Source organism: Erinaceus europaeus, chromosome 11 (genome assembly GCF_950295315.1).
Source record: "Erinaceus europaeus chromosome 11, mEriEur2.1, whole genome shotgun sequence".
Lineage (NCBI taxonomy): Eukaryota > Metazoa > Chordata > Mammalia > Eulipotyphla > Erinaceidae > Erinaceus > Erinaceus europaeus.
In genome coordinates, this window is record NC_080172.1 from 70,543,519 (window position 1) to 70,561,680 (window position 18,162).

Here is an 18,162-nt window from a genome sequence, read left to right on the forward strand (position 1 = left end):
ATTTCTCTATTTCATTGTATCTGTCATTTGTCACTTACCAGATATATTTCATGTTTTCTAGTGGCAGCCAGCAACTTTTAACTGAATACATTCTTTTTTAAGAAAGGGAGGCTAGACAGTAGCTTGCCTGGATGAGCACACACACTACCCAGGTTCAAGTTCCTGCTCCCCACATGCAGACAAGGGGGGATGCTTCACCAGCTGGAAGCAGGTCTGTAAGTATGTCTGTCTGTCTGTCTGCCCCTCTCTCTCTCTCTCAATTTCCATCTGGCCTATCAAATAAAATAGGAGTGCATGTGTATGTGTGTGTGTGAGGTGGCTGCTGGGAGTGGTAGATCCATAGTGCAGGCACCAAGCCCCAATGATAACCTTGGTAGTAAAAAATAAATTAAAAAATATATTAAATAACTAAATAAGTCTAGGTAGAAGAAAAAATGAAAACTAGAGCATGACTTTGGCACATGTGATACCAGGGCTCAACCTTGTAGCCTCATGTTTATAAGTCAAACACTTGAATCACTACAATACCTTCAGAGCCCTTAACAGATATCTAGTCTGAAAACTGGTCTACAATGCAAAGTATTTTTTTATATATTAAAAAAAAAAAAAAAACCAAGTATCAAACAACTAGTAACAAAGCAGGCAATGTATCTGTGCAAAAATACACATGCCCTAACCATGGGACACAGCATAAAGAAGCACACCACACAAACTTACATCCGATCAACACTCAAGGATAAGAATAGCTTCAGGTCATTTGCCTCTGAGCAGACTCCAAGTTAAGAGAAGAATAGAGCTCACACACCATAACTGGGTATTCAGGACATGGCTTACATAAGTAAAAATAGGGAACACTATTACAAAGTTTTGGTAAACATCCAAAAGAATCAAACAGACTGCTAATTTGACAAATTTCTCCTTTGATTATTTTTAAATGTTATTGAGTCAAGGTAAAAAGATATCACTTCTGAAAATATGAGCAGAAATATTTATATATTTCAGTGTTAAAAAAAGACAGGATGAGCAATATTTTCCAATTAGCAGAACTTATTATAAACCAGCCATGGTCAGTAAGCACTTCTGGTCTGTTCCTCAAAAATTTAATTACCATATAGTGAAGCATTTTCACTCTTGGTCATAATCCCAAGAGAACTGAAAGCATGTCCATGAAAACTGTTACAAGTCATGACATTCTATGAATGACACTTTTTAGCTGCTATGAAGATCTGTGTACAAATTTTTTCATGGGCATACTTTCAGTTCTCTTGGGATTATGACCAAGAGTGAAAACCAGTTCATCAACTGATAAATGGAGTGAAGGATTGCCATGCTGTTTGGAAAATGAATGAGATATGCGACAGTTATAGTAAATGGAAGAAGTCAGTTGTGAAAGGTCATGTTATATAATTCCATTTCAGACAAATACTCTCAACAGACAAATCCATTAAAAAAAAAAAATAGCTGAAAAATTTAAAAAAAGAGGGGGGGAAGCTGATTTGGCTGGGGAGATAAATAATGGTTATGCAAAACAAACAAACAAAAAACCTCTCATGCTTGAGGCACCAAAGTCTCAAGGTTTGATCTTCAGCACCACCAGAAGCCAGAGCTGAGCAGTGCTCCAGTAAGATAAATAAGCAGACAGACTAATTGTCTAAGGGACTGCAAGCAATAAAATGATTACTGTGGCTCAGAGGTGGCACAGTGATTACAGCTTTGGATTTTGCATACATCCTGGGTTTCAGTCCCTACCACTGAAATTGCCTTAGTAATTCTCTGGTTCTCTTTCTCTCCCCTCTCTTTCTCATGTAAATAAATAAATAGTGACTAAAAGGGGTATAGAATTTGGTTCTTCCAAGATAATGAAGCTTCTAACATTCAACAGCAGTGACGGCTGTAAAATGCTATAGACACACTAAAACCACTGAATTTTATGCTTGAGAGTAAATTTAATACTAAAAGAATTATTTATCAAAATTATTAAAAGTCTACAGATAAGTGAATTGAGTAATTTTAAAATTATTAACCTTAAATATACAATTTTGAAAAATATGGTAAAAGATAAGGAACATACCCATCACTTCCAGATGTTTCCTGGTGTTAGCAATTCTTCCTGTCTCGTTGCCCATGCAACTACTGATCTCTCTATGCTTTGTATTTTTCAAATTTTTAATTTTCTAGAATTTCATGTAAAAGGAATTTCATTGTATGTACTTTCTCTGGTTTCTTTTATTTACAAATTTTGAAATTCACCTACATTTTCAAAAGTGCCAATGGCTTATTTCCTTACATTGGTATATAATATTCCACAGAGATATACTACCATTTGTTGATCCACTCACTGATAAATATTTGGGCTTTCTCCAACTTTGAGGCCAACTTTGAGGCCATTACAAGTAAAGTTGTTATGAACCTATATATACATATATGTGTAGGGATATCTGTTTTTCTTTTCTCTCATGTACATGCTTAGGAATCAAATTGCTGGGTCATATTATAGGTATATTTTTTCTCTTTAAAAAAGCAACTAGCAGCTGCCCAGTAGGTGATATGCTACACCCTTTAGTATGAGGCCCAGAGCTAAATATCCTGCACAGCATATGCCAAAGCAATGTTCTTGTGCTCCCTACCTCATTAATAAGTAAAAAGAAAATTCTAGAAGGCAAGGAGGTGGCATACTCATTTGAGAGCACACATTACAGTGCACAAGGACCCAGTAAGGCCCCCAGTTTCCACCTGCAATGGGAAAGCCTCGTGAGTGGTGAAACAGTGCTGCAGGTGTTTCTCTCTCCCTTCCCTCTTTCAATTTCTGCTTCTATCCAATAAATAAAATTATATACTCATGTCTGGGGCAAAAACAAGCTCACTTACATAATGCAATGCTTTGCTCTATGTGCAACACAACTTCAATCCCAACCCCACCGAACTAAAGGAAACTTTAGTGTTATGGTGTCTGCCTATCTTTCTCTCTCTCTCTCTGCTTCTATCTGGAGGAGGCTTGGGGAGTCAGCCTAGAGTAGTGAAGTTCTGAAAATGAACCGTATCTCCAAATATCCCACTTTTTTTAAAGCAGCTACTCTAGGGGTCTAGGAGATGGTTTACCAGGTAGAGTGAACACTATACCATATGCAAACATCAAGACCCCAGCCACCACAGGAGCATCTGTACAGGGAGGCTTTACAAGCAGTGGAGCAATGCTATGGTATTTCTCCTTATCTCTCACTGTCTCCATCTTCTATTGATAATCAATCAATCAATCAATCAATTAATCAATAAACATTTTCCAGGAATAAAGAAATTGAAGGGAGGCTAGGTGGTGGCACACCTAGTGCACAGGTGACACACGTACAAGGACCCAGGTTCGAGCCCTTGGTCCGCACCTGCAGGTGGATGCTTTGCGAGTGGTAAAGTAGTGCTGCAGGTGTCTCTCTGTCTTTCTTCCTCTCCATCTCTCCTTTCCCTCTCAATTTATGACTGTCTCTATCCAATAAATGGAGGGAGGGAAAAGGGAAGGAGAGGGAAGGAAGGGGAGGAGGAGGGAGGGGGAAGGGAGGTGGAAGGAGAAAGGGAGGTAAAGGGGAGTGAGAGGGAGGGGGAAGGGAGGAGAGAGCAAGGGGAGGGGAAGGGAGAAAGGAGAAGGGAGGATAGGGGAAGGAGGAGGGGTGGAGAAGGGGGGAAGGAGGGAAGGCAGTTAAGCTATTTTCCAAAGAGGCTGTACTATTTTTACATTCCAGTTTCAGCCCTAATGGCTGCACTAGCAGTCTTTTAAAAAGGCAAAAGACTGATGTGATCTGAAGAGAAATCAGAGTACAGTCTTTATACTTGTAATTTCCATTTCTCTAGTTTATAATGACACTGAGCAGTTTTTACATGGATTTTTAGTCTTTTGCATCATTTTGGTAAATTGCTCAAGTCTCGACACTTCCTACAATTTATGTTTTTTTGTTTTATTTTGTTTTGCCTCCAGGGTTATCGCTGGGGCTTGGTGCCTGCTCCTGGAGGCCATTTTTCCCATTGTGTTGCCCTTATTATTTTTTTAATATTTTATTTTATTTATGATAAAGATAGGAGGAGAGAGAAAGAACCAGACATCACTCTGGTACATGTGCTGCCGGGGATCGAACTCAGGACATCATGCTTGAGAGTCCAAAGCTTTACCACTGCGCCACCTCCCGGACCACATGTTGCCCTTGTTATTACCCTTGTTGTCATTGTTATTAGGGGCTCAAACTGGGATCCTTATGCTGGTCCTTGTGCTTTGTAACATGTGTGCTTAACCTGTTGCACACATGTCCCAGGTCCCCACAATTTATGTTTTAAGAGTTCTTTACATTATCTCACTGCAAATATCCATTATAATTTGCAAATTATAATGTATAACTTACAAATATTTTCTCTCAATCTATACTTGTCTTCATTCTCAAGAGCGTAAGAATTTAATTCTGATGATGATCATTTTTTTTCCAAGGGTCATGGTGTCAAAGAAATCTTTGCCTAACCCAAGACTACAAAGATTCCCTATTTTCAGTTTTATATTTTAGGTCTTATATTAGGTTGACTGATGTCTTGATTACTGAAGTAATATTTTTTTTAAATATTTATTTATTCCCTTTTGTTGTCCTTGTTGCTTTATTGTTGTAGTTACCACTGTTTTTGTTATTGATGTTGTTGGATAGGACAGAGAGAAATGGAGAGAGGAGGGAAAGACAGAGGGGGGAGAGAAAGACAGACATCTGCACACCTGCTTCATCGCCTGTGAAGCAACTCCCCTGCAGGTGGGGAGGCGGGGTCTCAAACTGGGATTCTTACACTGGATTCTTACACTGGTCCTTGCGCTTTGCACCACGTGCGCTTAACCCGCTGTGCTACCACCCGACTCCCTACTGAAATAATCTTAATGGCAGATAATACTGGTCTTCCTACTCATATGAATTTTAGAATCTGCTTGCTAATTCCTATAAATGGGCCACGTAGGGGAGCTGTAGGGTTTACACAGTGATGGAGCTAGTGGCTGAGTGGGCTCAATCTGGAGTATGTGGATAAAGGCAGGTAATCCAGAGCTGCCAGGGAGGATGGGGCACAGGTGGCAGTGGCTCCTGCTCCTCCTCTTCCTGCTGTGACTGCAGTTTTGCTGTTTTCTAAAGAGAGACACACAGTCAGAGAGCATGTAAAGAGATCATAGTACTTAAGTTTCCTTCAGTGCCGTGGAGGCCAGGCTAGAACCTATGTCAGGTACATGGCAAAGTAATGCACTGTCCAAATAAGCTATTTCATATGCCTTGCTGATTAATTTTTTAGACTTCTGGCCAAGATGACAACAGACTAGCAGATGTTACTTTCTTTTGCTGCCACCACACTACAACATACATGGAAACCCAGCACAGACATCTCTCTCTCTCTCTCTCTCTCTCTCTCTCAGGAGGAAAAAACAAGAGTCTGCCGGGAACAGTGAAATCATGCAGGTACAAAAGCCCAGTAAAGCCCTAGTGGCAATAAATAAATGAATTTTATCAGATCTTTAGTGGAGGGATATTGGTGATTTGATGGAAATGGGATATTCTGGTGGGAATAGGACATTCTGAGGTGAAAAACTATACTTCTAAGAACAGGTCTGTAGACTAAAGTTACCTGCAGAATAAACAAAACTATTATTAAATTTTAAAAAATGAAGCAGTGAAAATATAGATATATATGAACCAGACTATTCAGGAACTCTGCTTTTTTTAATACCTGGTATGGTAGTCTTATTTATCCAGACATTCATCTGTCTTGTTTTCTGTTAATCTGAGGCAGAAGTTACAGCCACTGTTGCACTAAAGTGATCTACTTGGTAAACTAAGACTCTAAGATCATATGTCTCACTGGCATCAAGGTCATGGTCAGAAGCTTTCAAGTAATCAATGAAACCCTCAGGTAGTCGTGGACTCAATTCCCCAGGTCATTAGGGACATCAGACTAGCAGAGCTCTCTCTCTCTCTCCACAGACAACTAGCAACTTAAGACTCACTCTCTGTGACCCTCACACATTTCTCAAAAACAGGTACCATTTAACTGGCAATTTTTTTTAAAAAAATTTTATTATTATTCATTTTCCCTTTTGTTGCCCTTGTTTTTTTTATTGTTGTTGTAGTTATTATTGTTGTTGATGTCATCGTTGTTTGATAGGACAGAGAGAAATGGAGAGACGAAGGGAAGACAGAGAGGGGAAAAGAAAGACACCTGCAGACCTGCTTCATCACTTGTGAAGTGACTCTCCTGCGGGTGGGAAGCCAGGGGCTCGAACCAGGATCCTTACGCCGGTCCTTGCACTTCACGCCATGTGCACTTAACCCGCTGTGCTACAGCCAGATGCCTGGCAACTTTATTCCTACCCTCACTCCATCCTCATCCACTCACCTCCCCAACTCATATCCACTTTAAGATAAAACTGTATGGGGGAGATACCATAATGGCTATGCAGAAAGACTTTCATGCTTGAGGCACAATGGGTCCCATGTTCAACCCCCAGCACCACCGAAAGTTGGGGTTTAGCAGTGCTCCTGAAAATAGAAAAACAGAGGGGTAGGAGGAGGGACAGAGGGAAGAAGAGGGAGAGAGGTGAAGACAGATGGATCAAGACAGAAAGAAAGAGCAATGTGATTTTATTAGAAAATGTACTTGGTGAGCTCCAGTGGTGTAATTCGTTAGTATGTAGTAGTTAATACAAAAATTTACTTGGACTAAAACTCTTCTAATATATCTACCATTATAGTATTCATAATTACATATGTGCCATCTAGAACTATAAATGTTTAAAAAAAAAAAAAGACAGTATCTCCCCAGTCTTATCTGTGCAAAATAAGTTCCAAGACTCCCTAAAAATGCCTGAAACCACAGATATACTAAATCTGGCAGACACTGCTTTTCCCTATAATGAAGATCAATTACAGAGTTTGATTTATTATTAATTTCATTTAGTTAGGCACAAGATTTAAAAAACTAGTAGCAAAATAAGCCAATTATAGCAACATATGTGAATGTGGTTTTTCATTCATCTTACTGTATACTTTCAGACCACAATTAACTGAAAACATGTAAAGTGAAACCACAGATAAGAACTGGAATCTCTTCAGTGTATAAGAAGCACCAGCAGAAAGGAAATAAAACAAAATCAAGCTTAGGCTTTGTTGACATTATCAAATAAGATATAGAAAAGAAAAATAGTGGCAAAGGAGTTCTGAATGCCGTCCCCGGCACCACACACTCTAAGATGGTGCCCTGGTATGTTTCCCTCTCCCTCACAAATAAAGAAATCTCTAAAAGGAGTTGGGTGGTGGCACACCGGGTTAAGCGCACATAGTACAAAGTGCAAGGATCCTGGTTTAAGCTCCTGGGTCCCCATCCGTAGAAGGGTTGCTTCACAAGCGGTAAACCAGGTCTGCAGGTATCTCTCTCTCTCCCCCTCCTCTCTGTCCTATCCACCAACAATAAAAATGGAAAAAATGGCTACCAGGAGCAATGGATTTATACTGCAGGCACCTAACCCCAGCAATAACCTTAGAGACAATAATAAATAAAAGGAAAGAAAAAAAGAAATTTCTAAAAAGAAAAATAAACCAGGTTCAAACCTGTGGACATCACCTGTTAGGGGAAAGCTTTATAAGCAATGAAGCAGAGCTGCAGGTGTCAATCTATCCCCCCCTTCCCTCTCAATTTTTGTTTCTAGCCAAAATAAATAAATAAATAAATTTAATAAATAAAAATCTTGAAAGAAAAAAAGAAAAACAACGAGGGCTTCTATGTATAATTTGTCTCTTTAGAAACATGGGGATGGGGGTCGGGCAGTAGCACAGCGGGTTAAGTGCACGTGGCACGAAGCGCAAGGACCGGCCTAAGGATCCCGGTTCGAGGCCCGCCCCAGCTCCCCACCTGCAGGGGGGGTCACTTCACAAGTGGTGAAGGAGGTCTGAAGGTGTCTCTCTTTTTCTCCCCTTCGCTGTCTTCCCCTCCTCTCTAGATTTCTCTCTGTCCTATCCAACAACGACATTAATAACAACAACAACAATAATAACCACAACGATAAAACAACAAGGGCAACAAAGGGGAAAAAATGGCCTCCAGGAGCAATAACCCTGGAGGCAAAAATAAAAAAAAAAAAAAGGAAAGAATGATGGGGATAAAATCTTACATAGTTTAAGAATATTGCCATGAGGTAGTTTTTCTCACTGTTTGCTTATGTAAACTCTACCTATTCTCTGAAGTCCCAGTTCTTGAATATTTATTTTACTTTCTCCATGAAGTCTTAATATTGGCTAGATATTATATTAAGCATCTATACTCTATGGTAGGATACTGGCCTATGCCCCTTGTGTGTATTAACCCGTTTCGATCCTACGAACAACCTGATGAGGCAGATATTATTGTTTTCCCCCAATTCACAGATAAGAATAAAGAGGCACAGAGTCAAAATAATAATGTGCAGGTCACATAGGTTGACCCAGAGTTTGAGCATTGTCTTATTCCAGGCATACTGCTATGTCATATGACTTCTCTTCCTAAGAAGAGTAAAGATGCAGCCCACCCTAATCTCTCTCTGCTACTATACTTATTAGACCTGACAATGTGTTTATTATACTTTTTTAATATTTATTTATTTTTCCCTTTTGTTGCCCTTGTTGCTTCTTATTGTTATTGTTGTCATCATTGTTAGGACAGAGAGGAATAGAGAGAGGAGGGGAAGACAGAGAGGGAGAGAGAAAGATAGACACCTGCAGACCTGCTTCACCGTCTGTGAAGCAACTCCCCTGCAAGTGGGGAGCCGGGGGCTCGAACCAGGATCCTTATGCCGGTCCTTGTGCTTCGCATCATGTGCGCTTAACCCACTGTGCTACCGCCCAACTCCCCCTATTATACTTTTTATACACCTTCTTGTTTCATAGCTGTTTCACACTTGGTTATCAACTAATGTCTAAGTTAGTCATGGCAACCAAGATATTTGTTTTTTCCTTCTACTTCTAGGACAGTGGTGTATATAAAAAACATTCAATACGGGGGTCGGGCGGTGGCGCAGTGGGTTAAGCGCATGTGGCGCAAAGCGCAGGGACCGGCGTAAGGATCCCGGTTCGAGCCCCCGGCTCCCCACCTGCAGGGGAGTCGCTTCACAGGCGGTGAAGCAGGTCTGCAGGTGTCTATCTTTCTCTCCCCTTCTCTGTCTTCCCCTCCTCTCTCCATTTCTCTCTGTCCTATCCAACAACGAATTGTGTCAACAAGGGCAATAATAATAACCACAATGAAGCTACAACAAGGGCAACAAAAGGGGGAAAAAATGGCCTCCAGGAGCAGTGGATTCATGGTGCAGGCACCGAGCCCAGCAATAACCCTGGAGGAGGAAAAAAAAAAAATCAATATAAACATGTTGGAGTAGGGTGGTGGCACAAGTGGTTGAGCACGTTTCAATGCACAAGGATCCAGCTTTGAGCCCCTGGTCCCTACCTGCAGGGGGAAAGCTTTGCGAGTGGTGAAGCAGTGTTGCAAGTGTCTCTCATCCTCTCTATATCCTCCTTCCCTCTCGATTTCTGACTGTCTAAACAATAAAAAATAAAGATAAGTGGTCCAGGAGGTGGTGTAGTGGATAAAACATTAGACTTAAAGCTTGAGTCCTGAACTCAATCCCTGGCAGCACATGTACCAGAGTGATATCTGGTTCTTTCTATGTTCCTATCTTTCTTGTTAATAAATACATAAAACTGGGAGTCGGGCTGTAGCACAGCGGGTTAAGCGCAGGTGGCGCAAAGCACAAGGATTGGCATAAGGATCCCGGTTCGAACCCTGGCTCCCCACCTGCAGGGGAGTCCCTTCACAGGCGGTGAAGCAGGTCTGCAGGTGTCTGTCTTTCTCTCCCCCTCTCTGTCTTCCCCTCCTCTCTCCATTTCTCTCTGTCCTATCCAACAACGACAACAACAATAATAACTACAATAATAAAAACAACAAGGGCAACAAAGGGAATAAATAAAATAAATAAATAAATAAAAATTTGAAAAAGAAAAAAATAAATAAATACATAAAACTTTAAAAATAATTTTTAAAAAATGTTAGGGGGAGATAGCTCAGCAGTTGTGCAGAGAATTCCCAGGCAAAAAGCCCCAAATTCAGTCTCCAGTACCACCACAAATAATCAGAGCTGAGTGGCGCTCTGCTTAGAAAACACACACGAAGGCTGGGCCAGCGGTAGCGCACTGGGTTGAGTGCACATGGTGCTAAGCATGAGGACCTTGCGAGGATCCCAGCTCAAGCTCCCATGGTGAAGCAGGTCTGCAGGTGTCTGTCTTTTTCTCCCTCTGTCTTCCCCTCCTCTCTCATTTCTCTCTGTCCTATCAAACAATAACAGCAACAATGGGGGAAAAATGGATGGCTGTCAGGAGCAGTGGATTCATGGTACAGGCACTGAGCCCCAGTGATAACTCTGGAGGCAAAGAAAAGAAACACACACACACATCCCTACCTTAGCTTATTGTTATTTTTTCAATTCTTGGCAACTTAGATTTATTCCTCTACTTTTTTTTTAACATGTGCAATTAACCAGGTGCGTCACCACTCGGCCCCTATTCTACTTTTTAAAATGTGAAGTATCATTTAAAAGTAAGAGAGAAAACTGAAGTATTCAGACATGATATCAAGGGAATTCTAGAAGGGAAACTGGGAATAGCCTGGTCCTCATTCAAACCCCAGAGAACATGAAGTCATCAGTTATGACTCAGCAGATTATTTTAACACCTGAAGGAGAGCTCATGCCATCAGTGTCAGGTTTAGCATTACTAAAGTTAGGAAACTGACCACATATGTATTTACTTTACTTCATAACGCATCTCCTTCTGGTGAGTCATTGCTATAAAACTGACAGACTAATGTTATTTCCACTTCCCAAAAGAGAACTGGCACTTAAGGGAAATTAGATGACGTCTCTCCTACATATAATCACTAAGTGACAATCTGTTCTGAGAAGTAGTACAGGCAAGAAGAAAAGCATACTGAAGTCAGACAAGCTTCCAGGCTTGGCAAGCAAAATTTATTTTAAATATTTTTTCATCCCATCAAAATGAGAAAATACAAATGACAGTTCAAAGATAGGACCCATCTTGAATCACACTGAATAAATCCATGTACTAGGTAGCTCAGGGTCAACCAAAAAAAACAATAGTGTAAGTGCAGAAGACTCACTGATTTTAAGTAAAAGAAAGTATCTTTGGGAGTTGGGCAGTAGCGCAGTGGGTTAAGCGCATGTGGCACAAAGTGCAAGGACCACCAGAAGGGTCCCAGTTCGAGCCTCCTGCTCCCCACCTGCAGGGGAGTCGCTTCACAGGTGGTGAAGCAGGTCTGCAGGTGTCTTTCTCTCCCTCTCTCTGTCTTCCCCTCCTCTCTCCATTTCTCTCTGTCCTATCCAACAACGACGACATCAATAACAACAACAATAATAGCTACAACAATAAAACTATAAGGGCAACAAAAGGAAATAAATATTAAAAAAAACTTAAAAAAAAAGAAAGTATCTTTTGTTAAAAAGGATTAGCCAAACATTTCCTTAAGTTTTCATGACTACAAGTCTAACAACAGAAAAGTTCTAAGGGATTACAGGTATTTTCTTTCCACCACCAGTGTTATCACTAGAGTTCAATGCCTACATGGCTCTACTGTTATTATTGTTGTTGATAGATGGCGAGGGAGGGGGGAGAGGAAGAGAGAGAAGAGAAGAGATACTGGGTGCTACAGGAACATATACCCCAAACTTACAAGTTAAGATCATTTTCAGAGGATAAGAGATAGAAGCCTAGAGTTGTATAGGTTTCTTCTTGAACACCACTTTTCAAACATTCTCCTAAAACAGTATTAATTTGCACACAAATTAAGGTTAATATAATTTTGAAACACAAAGGTATTCTGTTGTCATGATTTAATTTCTTTTTTTAACTTAACAACACCAATTAAGTTATACAGCAATAGAAGCAAAAGCAAACCAGCAGTTTTTTGTTGGATGAGCTACTACTGTCCCTTATATGCCATAATCTCTGAACAATTAAAGAAACACTGAACTATACATGTAAAATACCAAAAATGTTTAGAATAGAAACTAACTTAGGTGATTTTAAGTCATTGAACAAAGTAAAATAGAAAACTCTGAATTTAATAGAAAAGTGGGATTCAAGGATGTAGACTCTTGTTTTCAAATCATAGTTAAGTTTCTTCCCAACCCACCCCCCAAAATGGGTATTTACTATATGAAGAACTGGAGGGCTGGGGAATAGCATAATGGTTATGTAAGACTTGCATGTGGGAAGCTTTGCGGTCCCACTTTCAATCCCCAGCACCACCATAAACCAGAGCTGAGCAGTGCTCTGGTCTATCTCTCTCATGTCTGTCTGTCTGTCCTTTCTCGTCTTATCTTTCTCTCTGTATCTCTTTCATTAAAATAAAATGAAATAAATAAAACATTAAGAACTGGAAATCAGTGATAAGTTCGATTTTAAGAACTGGAAGACAAGTATATATTTTATACTTCTTCTGGCCCCCTAACTAGTTATCCTGAACTACCATTCTCACTGAAGGTAATCTCTAGAAACCAGTAGGTACCTCTGTATACAGTTGAACACTTTGCCTCATTCATAGATCAGCTTCTCCTGACCTGACCTGGCAGAGTCTACAACACTGTTACTTCAAAACCAATATAAGAGTTTTATTCTCATGCAATATGCATAATAAACAAGAGGCAAACAGAATTAAAGATATTATCAAGTGGTCCGGGAGGTGGCGCACTGGATAAAGCATTGGATTCTCAACCATAAGGTCCTGAGTTCGATCCCCAGCAGCACATGTACCAGAGTGATGTCTGGTTCTTTCTCTCCTCCTATCTTTCTCATGAATAAATAAAAAACCTCTTTAAAAAAAAAAAAAATATCATCAAGTGTAAAATAACACGATCTGAGACTACTAGCCACTCCTAACCAAGGATTTGCCAAAAGAAACATGCCGAAACTCCAGCTATTAAAAACATAAATCATTTTAAGGAATACTCTCACCAATATAATTCTGATGCTGTACTGAGAAGGGGAAAATCTCAGGATTCTGACTCTCACCCACTAGCTAAAGAATCCCTATAGTCACGGGAAAACTTACCTCCTCAAAATGTGCTGATGTGCCGTTGTCTATCCGGTTACCACCACCACCACGACCACCACCACCTAAAAAACTGATGAGAAAAAGGAGTGAGTGGTGATTCTATTCCTAGGAAATAGCCTCCCTCCAGGAGGCTATATATAGAGTAGTACAAGAACAAAACCCAATAAGGAAAAATAACACACCTCAACATGATACATACAAAACAAATTATAAAGAACTAGCCTGTAGTGGTCTGGAAAATGGTGCAATGGGTAAAGTGTTGGAACCTCAAGCATGAGGTCCAGAGTTTGTTCACCAACATCACATATACCAGTGATGATATGATATTCATTCTCTCCCTCCCTCTTCTCATTAATAAGTAAATAAATCTTAAAAAAAAAAAGATCTGGCAAGTGGATTAATCTATGAAAAATATAACAGACTAGGGGCCAGGCGGTAGTGCAGTGGAAGAGGATCCCAGTTCGAGCCCCCAGCTCCCCACTGCAAGGGGCTTGCTTAGCAAGTGGTGAACAGCAGGTCTGCAGGTGTCTATCTTTTTCTCCCCCTTTGTGTCTTCCGCTCCTCTCTCGATTTCTCTCTGTCCCATCCAACAACACTGCAATAACAAGGGCAACAAAAATGGGAAAAATGGCCATCAGGAGAGTGGATCTGTAGTGCTGACACCGAGCCCCAGTGATAACCCTGGAGGCAAGATAATAATAATAATAAATAAAAATAACAAACTGCAAAACCAAAGATTAATCAAGTAAAAAAATTCGGCAGAGGGGGCCTAAATTATAGAGAAGCGGGGCACATAAACCAGTAACACAATTCAAATCTGACCTAGAAAAAAAAACAAAACATTTTTGTTTGTTCATCAGGGCACTGCTCAGCTCTGGTTTATGGTGGTGTGGGGTGAACCTGAGACTTAGGAGACTCAAGCATGAGAGTCTCTTTGCATAAGTATTATGCTATGCCCCGCCCACGCATCTTTTTCAAATTTGGGTTCACTAGAAAAACTTGTTACTGCCAGATGTACAAAGAATTTAAAGCTAAACTGATTAATATTTCTTGGAAACTATTAAAAGGAGCAATATAAGGGGTCTGATAGTATATTTAGAAATATATATATAGTATATTTTGCTTCTTCTGGTAGTGTATCCTGGTCTTTCATTACTCTGCCTGTCTTTCAGAGTCCATGTCAAGTGCTACCTTCTCTAAGTCTTTTCTGAACTCACTAGCCCAATTAGACCCTCTAAACCACTCTGCATTCTGACTTGGATTTTAACTTCTACATTGTATTGTAAGCACTTAGGGTCTGTCTCATTCATCTCCATCTCTTTCCCTCCATTCTTATGAATATAAATTCATATATATGAATTTATAAAGACTGGATAAAGACTGGATTTAGCAAAACCAAGAATTTACTATGTAGAGTGTTCATGTGGCTAGCATTCTACAGCTCATGTTACTTTTAAAGATATAACACCTGCAATGTTATATCTTATACTGATAAATAAAAATGTTAAGAGGCTGAGTTCATAACAGAAGTGTAGACAATAAAAAACAACCCACTCCCAGACTGATACTTGTAAAGAGGAAACTGATGAACACATCAGGGAATGGGGCTAGAATGAATCACAAAGAACAGCAGAATAACACTTTCAGATAAAAAGACACACGTAAGCACACAAACATTCACCCCAATGGTTAGAAAGTCCATAAGCTATGGCTAATAGCTTGCATTTTCAGAATTACAATACCAGTCAGGCATTCTGCTGAGTTCATGGAGAAAACAAACACACATCCTGGTTAGTCTGAAACCAAAATAGAAAAAACAAAGCTAATCCTATTTTCTCCTATCTGATTAGAAATCATTTGATACCTGCACTTGTTTCAGAAGTTAAAAATCTTTTTTTATAAAATGTAGAACAAGTCCCCCCAACCAATACACACCTATGTTAAATAAATAATAACTTGGGAGTCGGGCTGTAGCGCAGCGGGTTAAGCGCCGGTGGCTCAAAGCACAAGGACCCGCGTAAGGATCCCGGTTCGAACCCCGGCTCCCCACCTGCAGGGGAGTCACTTCACAGGCGGTGAAGCAGGTCTGCAGGTGTCTGTCTTTCTCTCCTCCTCTCTGTCTTCCCCTCCTCTCTCCATTTCTCTCTGTCCTATCCAACAACGACAACAACAATAATAACTACAACAATAAAACAAGGGCAACAAAAGGGAATAAATAAATAAAATAAATAATAAAAAATTATAAATAAATAAATAAATAAATAATAACTTGAACTGACACATACTGTTGAAAAAATACTGAATGGCTGTATTGTTCAAGCCTAGGCAGAGCTTTTTCTTGCCTTTACTGCATGGTTTCTGGAATTGGAAATGCTTGTGAACTTTACAGAGTGAAATACCATGCTGTGTCTAAGACACAGATTCTAAGACTTCCTTGAACACTGGGGCATAATCTTTACAGTTGAGCACTACTTGGGTCAGAAAGGCAACTACCCTGGATAGAATGCCTACTCTACCTTGCATGTGACCCATGTTCTAGCCTGGCTCTCACTGCCCTGGAGGAAGCTTTGGTGCTACGGAATCTGTCCCCCTCTCCTTCTGTCTCCTTTTATCTGAAAATGCCCACCCACAGTAGTGAAACCCAATGACAACAACAACAACAACAATAACAACAACAAAGAACATTTACTACCTTTACATGGCAATCTTTGACCTACAAAAGATACAAACTAAAAACTATTAGGTTGGGGCTGGGTGGTGATACACCAGACTAAGTGTACATATTACCAAGAGCAAGGACCCAGGTCCAAGCCCCGGGCTCTCCATCTGCAGGGGTCTGCTTCATAAGCGGTGAAGCAGGTCTGTGGGTGTCTATCTTTCTCTCCCTCTCTCTATTTCCCCACCCCCTCTCAATTTCTCTCTATCCTATCTAATAAAAATTAGAAAGAAAAAAATAAAAAATAATTTAAAAAAATAAATAAGAACTGTTAAGTCAAGTAAGTGTAGGATTCACAGAACAGAGAGCACTCTGCTGCAGTTAATCACTGTTTTTCTTCATTTGTGACTACAGTTTCGATACATGCCTAAAGATATCAAAACTAGTTTTAAGGGGGGGGGGTCTCTTCACAGGTAGAGAAGCAGGTCTGCAGGTGTCTATCTTTCTCTCCCCCTCTATCTTCCCCTCCTTTCTCCATTTCTGTCTGTCCTATCCAACAACGATGACATTAATAACAACAACAACAATAACTACAACATTAAAACAAGGGCAACAAAAGGGAATCAATAAATAAATATAAAAAAAAAAAACCTAGTTTTTAAAACTCAGATGAAAATAAGTTCACTGGGAAGCGGGTGATAGAGCAGTGGGGCAAGCGCACGTGGCGTGAAGCACAAGGACCAGCTAAGGATCCCAGTTCAAGCCCCCGGCTCCCTGCAAGGGAGTCGCTTCACAGGCGATGGGTGAAGCAGGTCTGCAGGTGTCTGTCTTTCTCTCCCCTCTCTGTATTCCCCTCCTCTCTCCATTTCTCTCTGTCCTATGCAACAATGATGACATCAATAACTACAACAATAAAAAACAAGGGCAACAAAAGGAAAAATAAATAAATAAATAACAATAGAAAAAAAGAAAGTATGTTCACTAGTTGTCCCCCAACAACCATTATGCCCTTTATTGTTACATGCAAAGCATGAGTGGCTGAAATAAGTATTTGATGCAGCTATAATAGCACAAATAAAACACTATTCCAAGTTAGTATGCCATCCACACAAAATTATTGATTCTGCTGTCAAATTAGTTTACCAATTTAGAGTTGGTGCTATGTTATTCAAATAGCCAAAGTGACATCAACATTTAAGTCTTTGTAACATGCCATACACTACTACTCAGAAGCTCCAGCTCATTTGTACAAATAATCATCAATCATTAATAAAGTTAAACTCACAGTACATATTGTAAAATGTGTAGTTTTTCTTGTTGTGGAAGGGACCTTCAACTTTAAATTCTGCCAACAGCAACAGTAAAGAAAGTATTTACTGTCATTAAAACATCCAAAAGTCACTCCAAGAACAAAAGAAGCTTCAGATTATAGTCAGTATTTCAATTGTCCAACCAGATAGTCAAAATAGCCACATAAAAACAAATGTGCCAATGTTTAGCCAAAAATGAAAATAAAACCATTCTATCAATGCTAGCCTTTTACTAGGTTTATATAACTTTATCTATTAACCAATAAGTAATACATAATAACTTTAAGAAATTGTTCCTCTGCTCACTTCAGCAGCACATATACTAAGAAATTGTTTCCATTTTTGTAGTTCTTCTATACATTTTTTAAGATGAAAGAGCATTACAAACCCAAGTTTTAATATTAGTGGTCAGATGTTATAAGTGTGACTACAGTAATCCTAGTAAAAATAAGGAACTCATGGCCTCCCCAAAGGCTAAGACGGGCCCTAGCCTTGTTAGCTATCTTTGTCAGAAGTCACCCCCCAGTTCATCAAAATGGTTTTTAACAGCAATTTACCTTCAGATAACAGAGTAGTCACTAAAAACCAACCAGTTACCTAACAAACTCCCAAAATCTCAGAAAATAAAGGAAAACTTACCAGATTTACTCTGTTAGAATGCAGAGGTTTTTGGGAGTCGGGCTGTAAGCGCAGTGGGTTAAGCGCAGGCGGCGCTAAGCACAAGGATCCGCATAAGGATCCTGGTTCAAGCCCTGGCTCCCCACCTGCAGGGGTGTCGCTTCACAAGCGGTGAAACAGGTCTGCAGGTGTCTATCTTTCTCTCCCTCTCTCTGTCTTCCCCCTCCCCTCTCCATTTCTCTCTGTCCTATCCAACAACAAAGACAACAATAATAATTACAACAATAAAACAACAAGGGCAACAAAAGGGAATAAATAAATATTTAAAAAAAGAAAAAGAATGCAGAGGTTTTCAAGGAATGCTACACACAATGAAATCTCATCACTTAGCTTCTCTACTTTCCCATTGTTCTTCACCTTTTCTTTTTCTTT

The 18,162-nt window shown here is 39.9% G+C and overlaps 2 protein-coding genes across 3 annotated transcripts in view; one reads left to right on the forward strand and one right to left on the reverse strand.

Moving 5' to 3' along the window:
* Positions 1–18,162, forward strand: part of GPR89A (G protein-coupled receptor 89A) — a 327,321-nt gene that overhangs the window by 152,072 nt on the left and 157,087 nt on the right. The window lies entirely within an intron of this gene.
* The window catches only part of RNF115 (ring finger protein 115), a 64,272-nt gene that overhangs the window by 23,246 nt on the left and 22,864 nt on the right, over positions 1–18,162 (reverse strand). For both annotated transcript variants that reach the window (XM_007528666.3, XM_060202010.1), the window contains exon 3: positions 13,144–13,216. In XM_007528666.3, the coding sequence (XP_007528728.1) occupies positions 13,144–13,216 (73 nt within the window). The remainder of the gene's footprint in view (positions 1–13,143; positions 13,217–18,162) is intronic.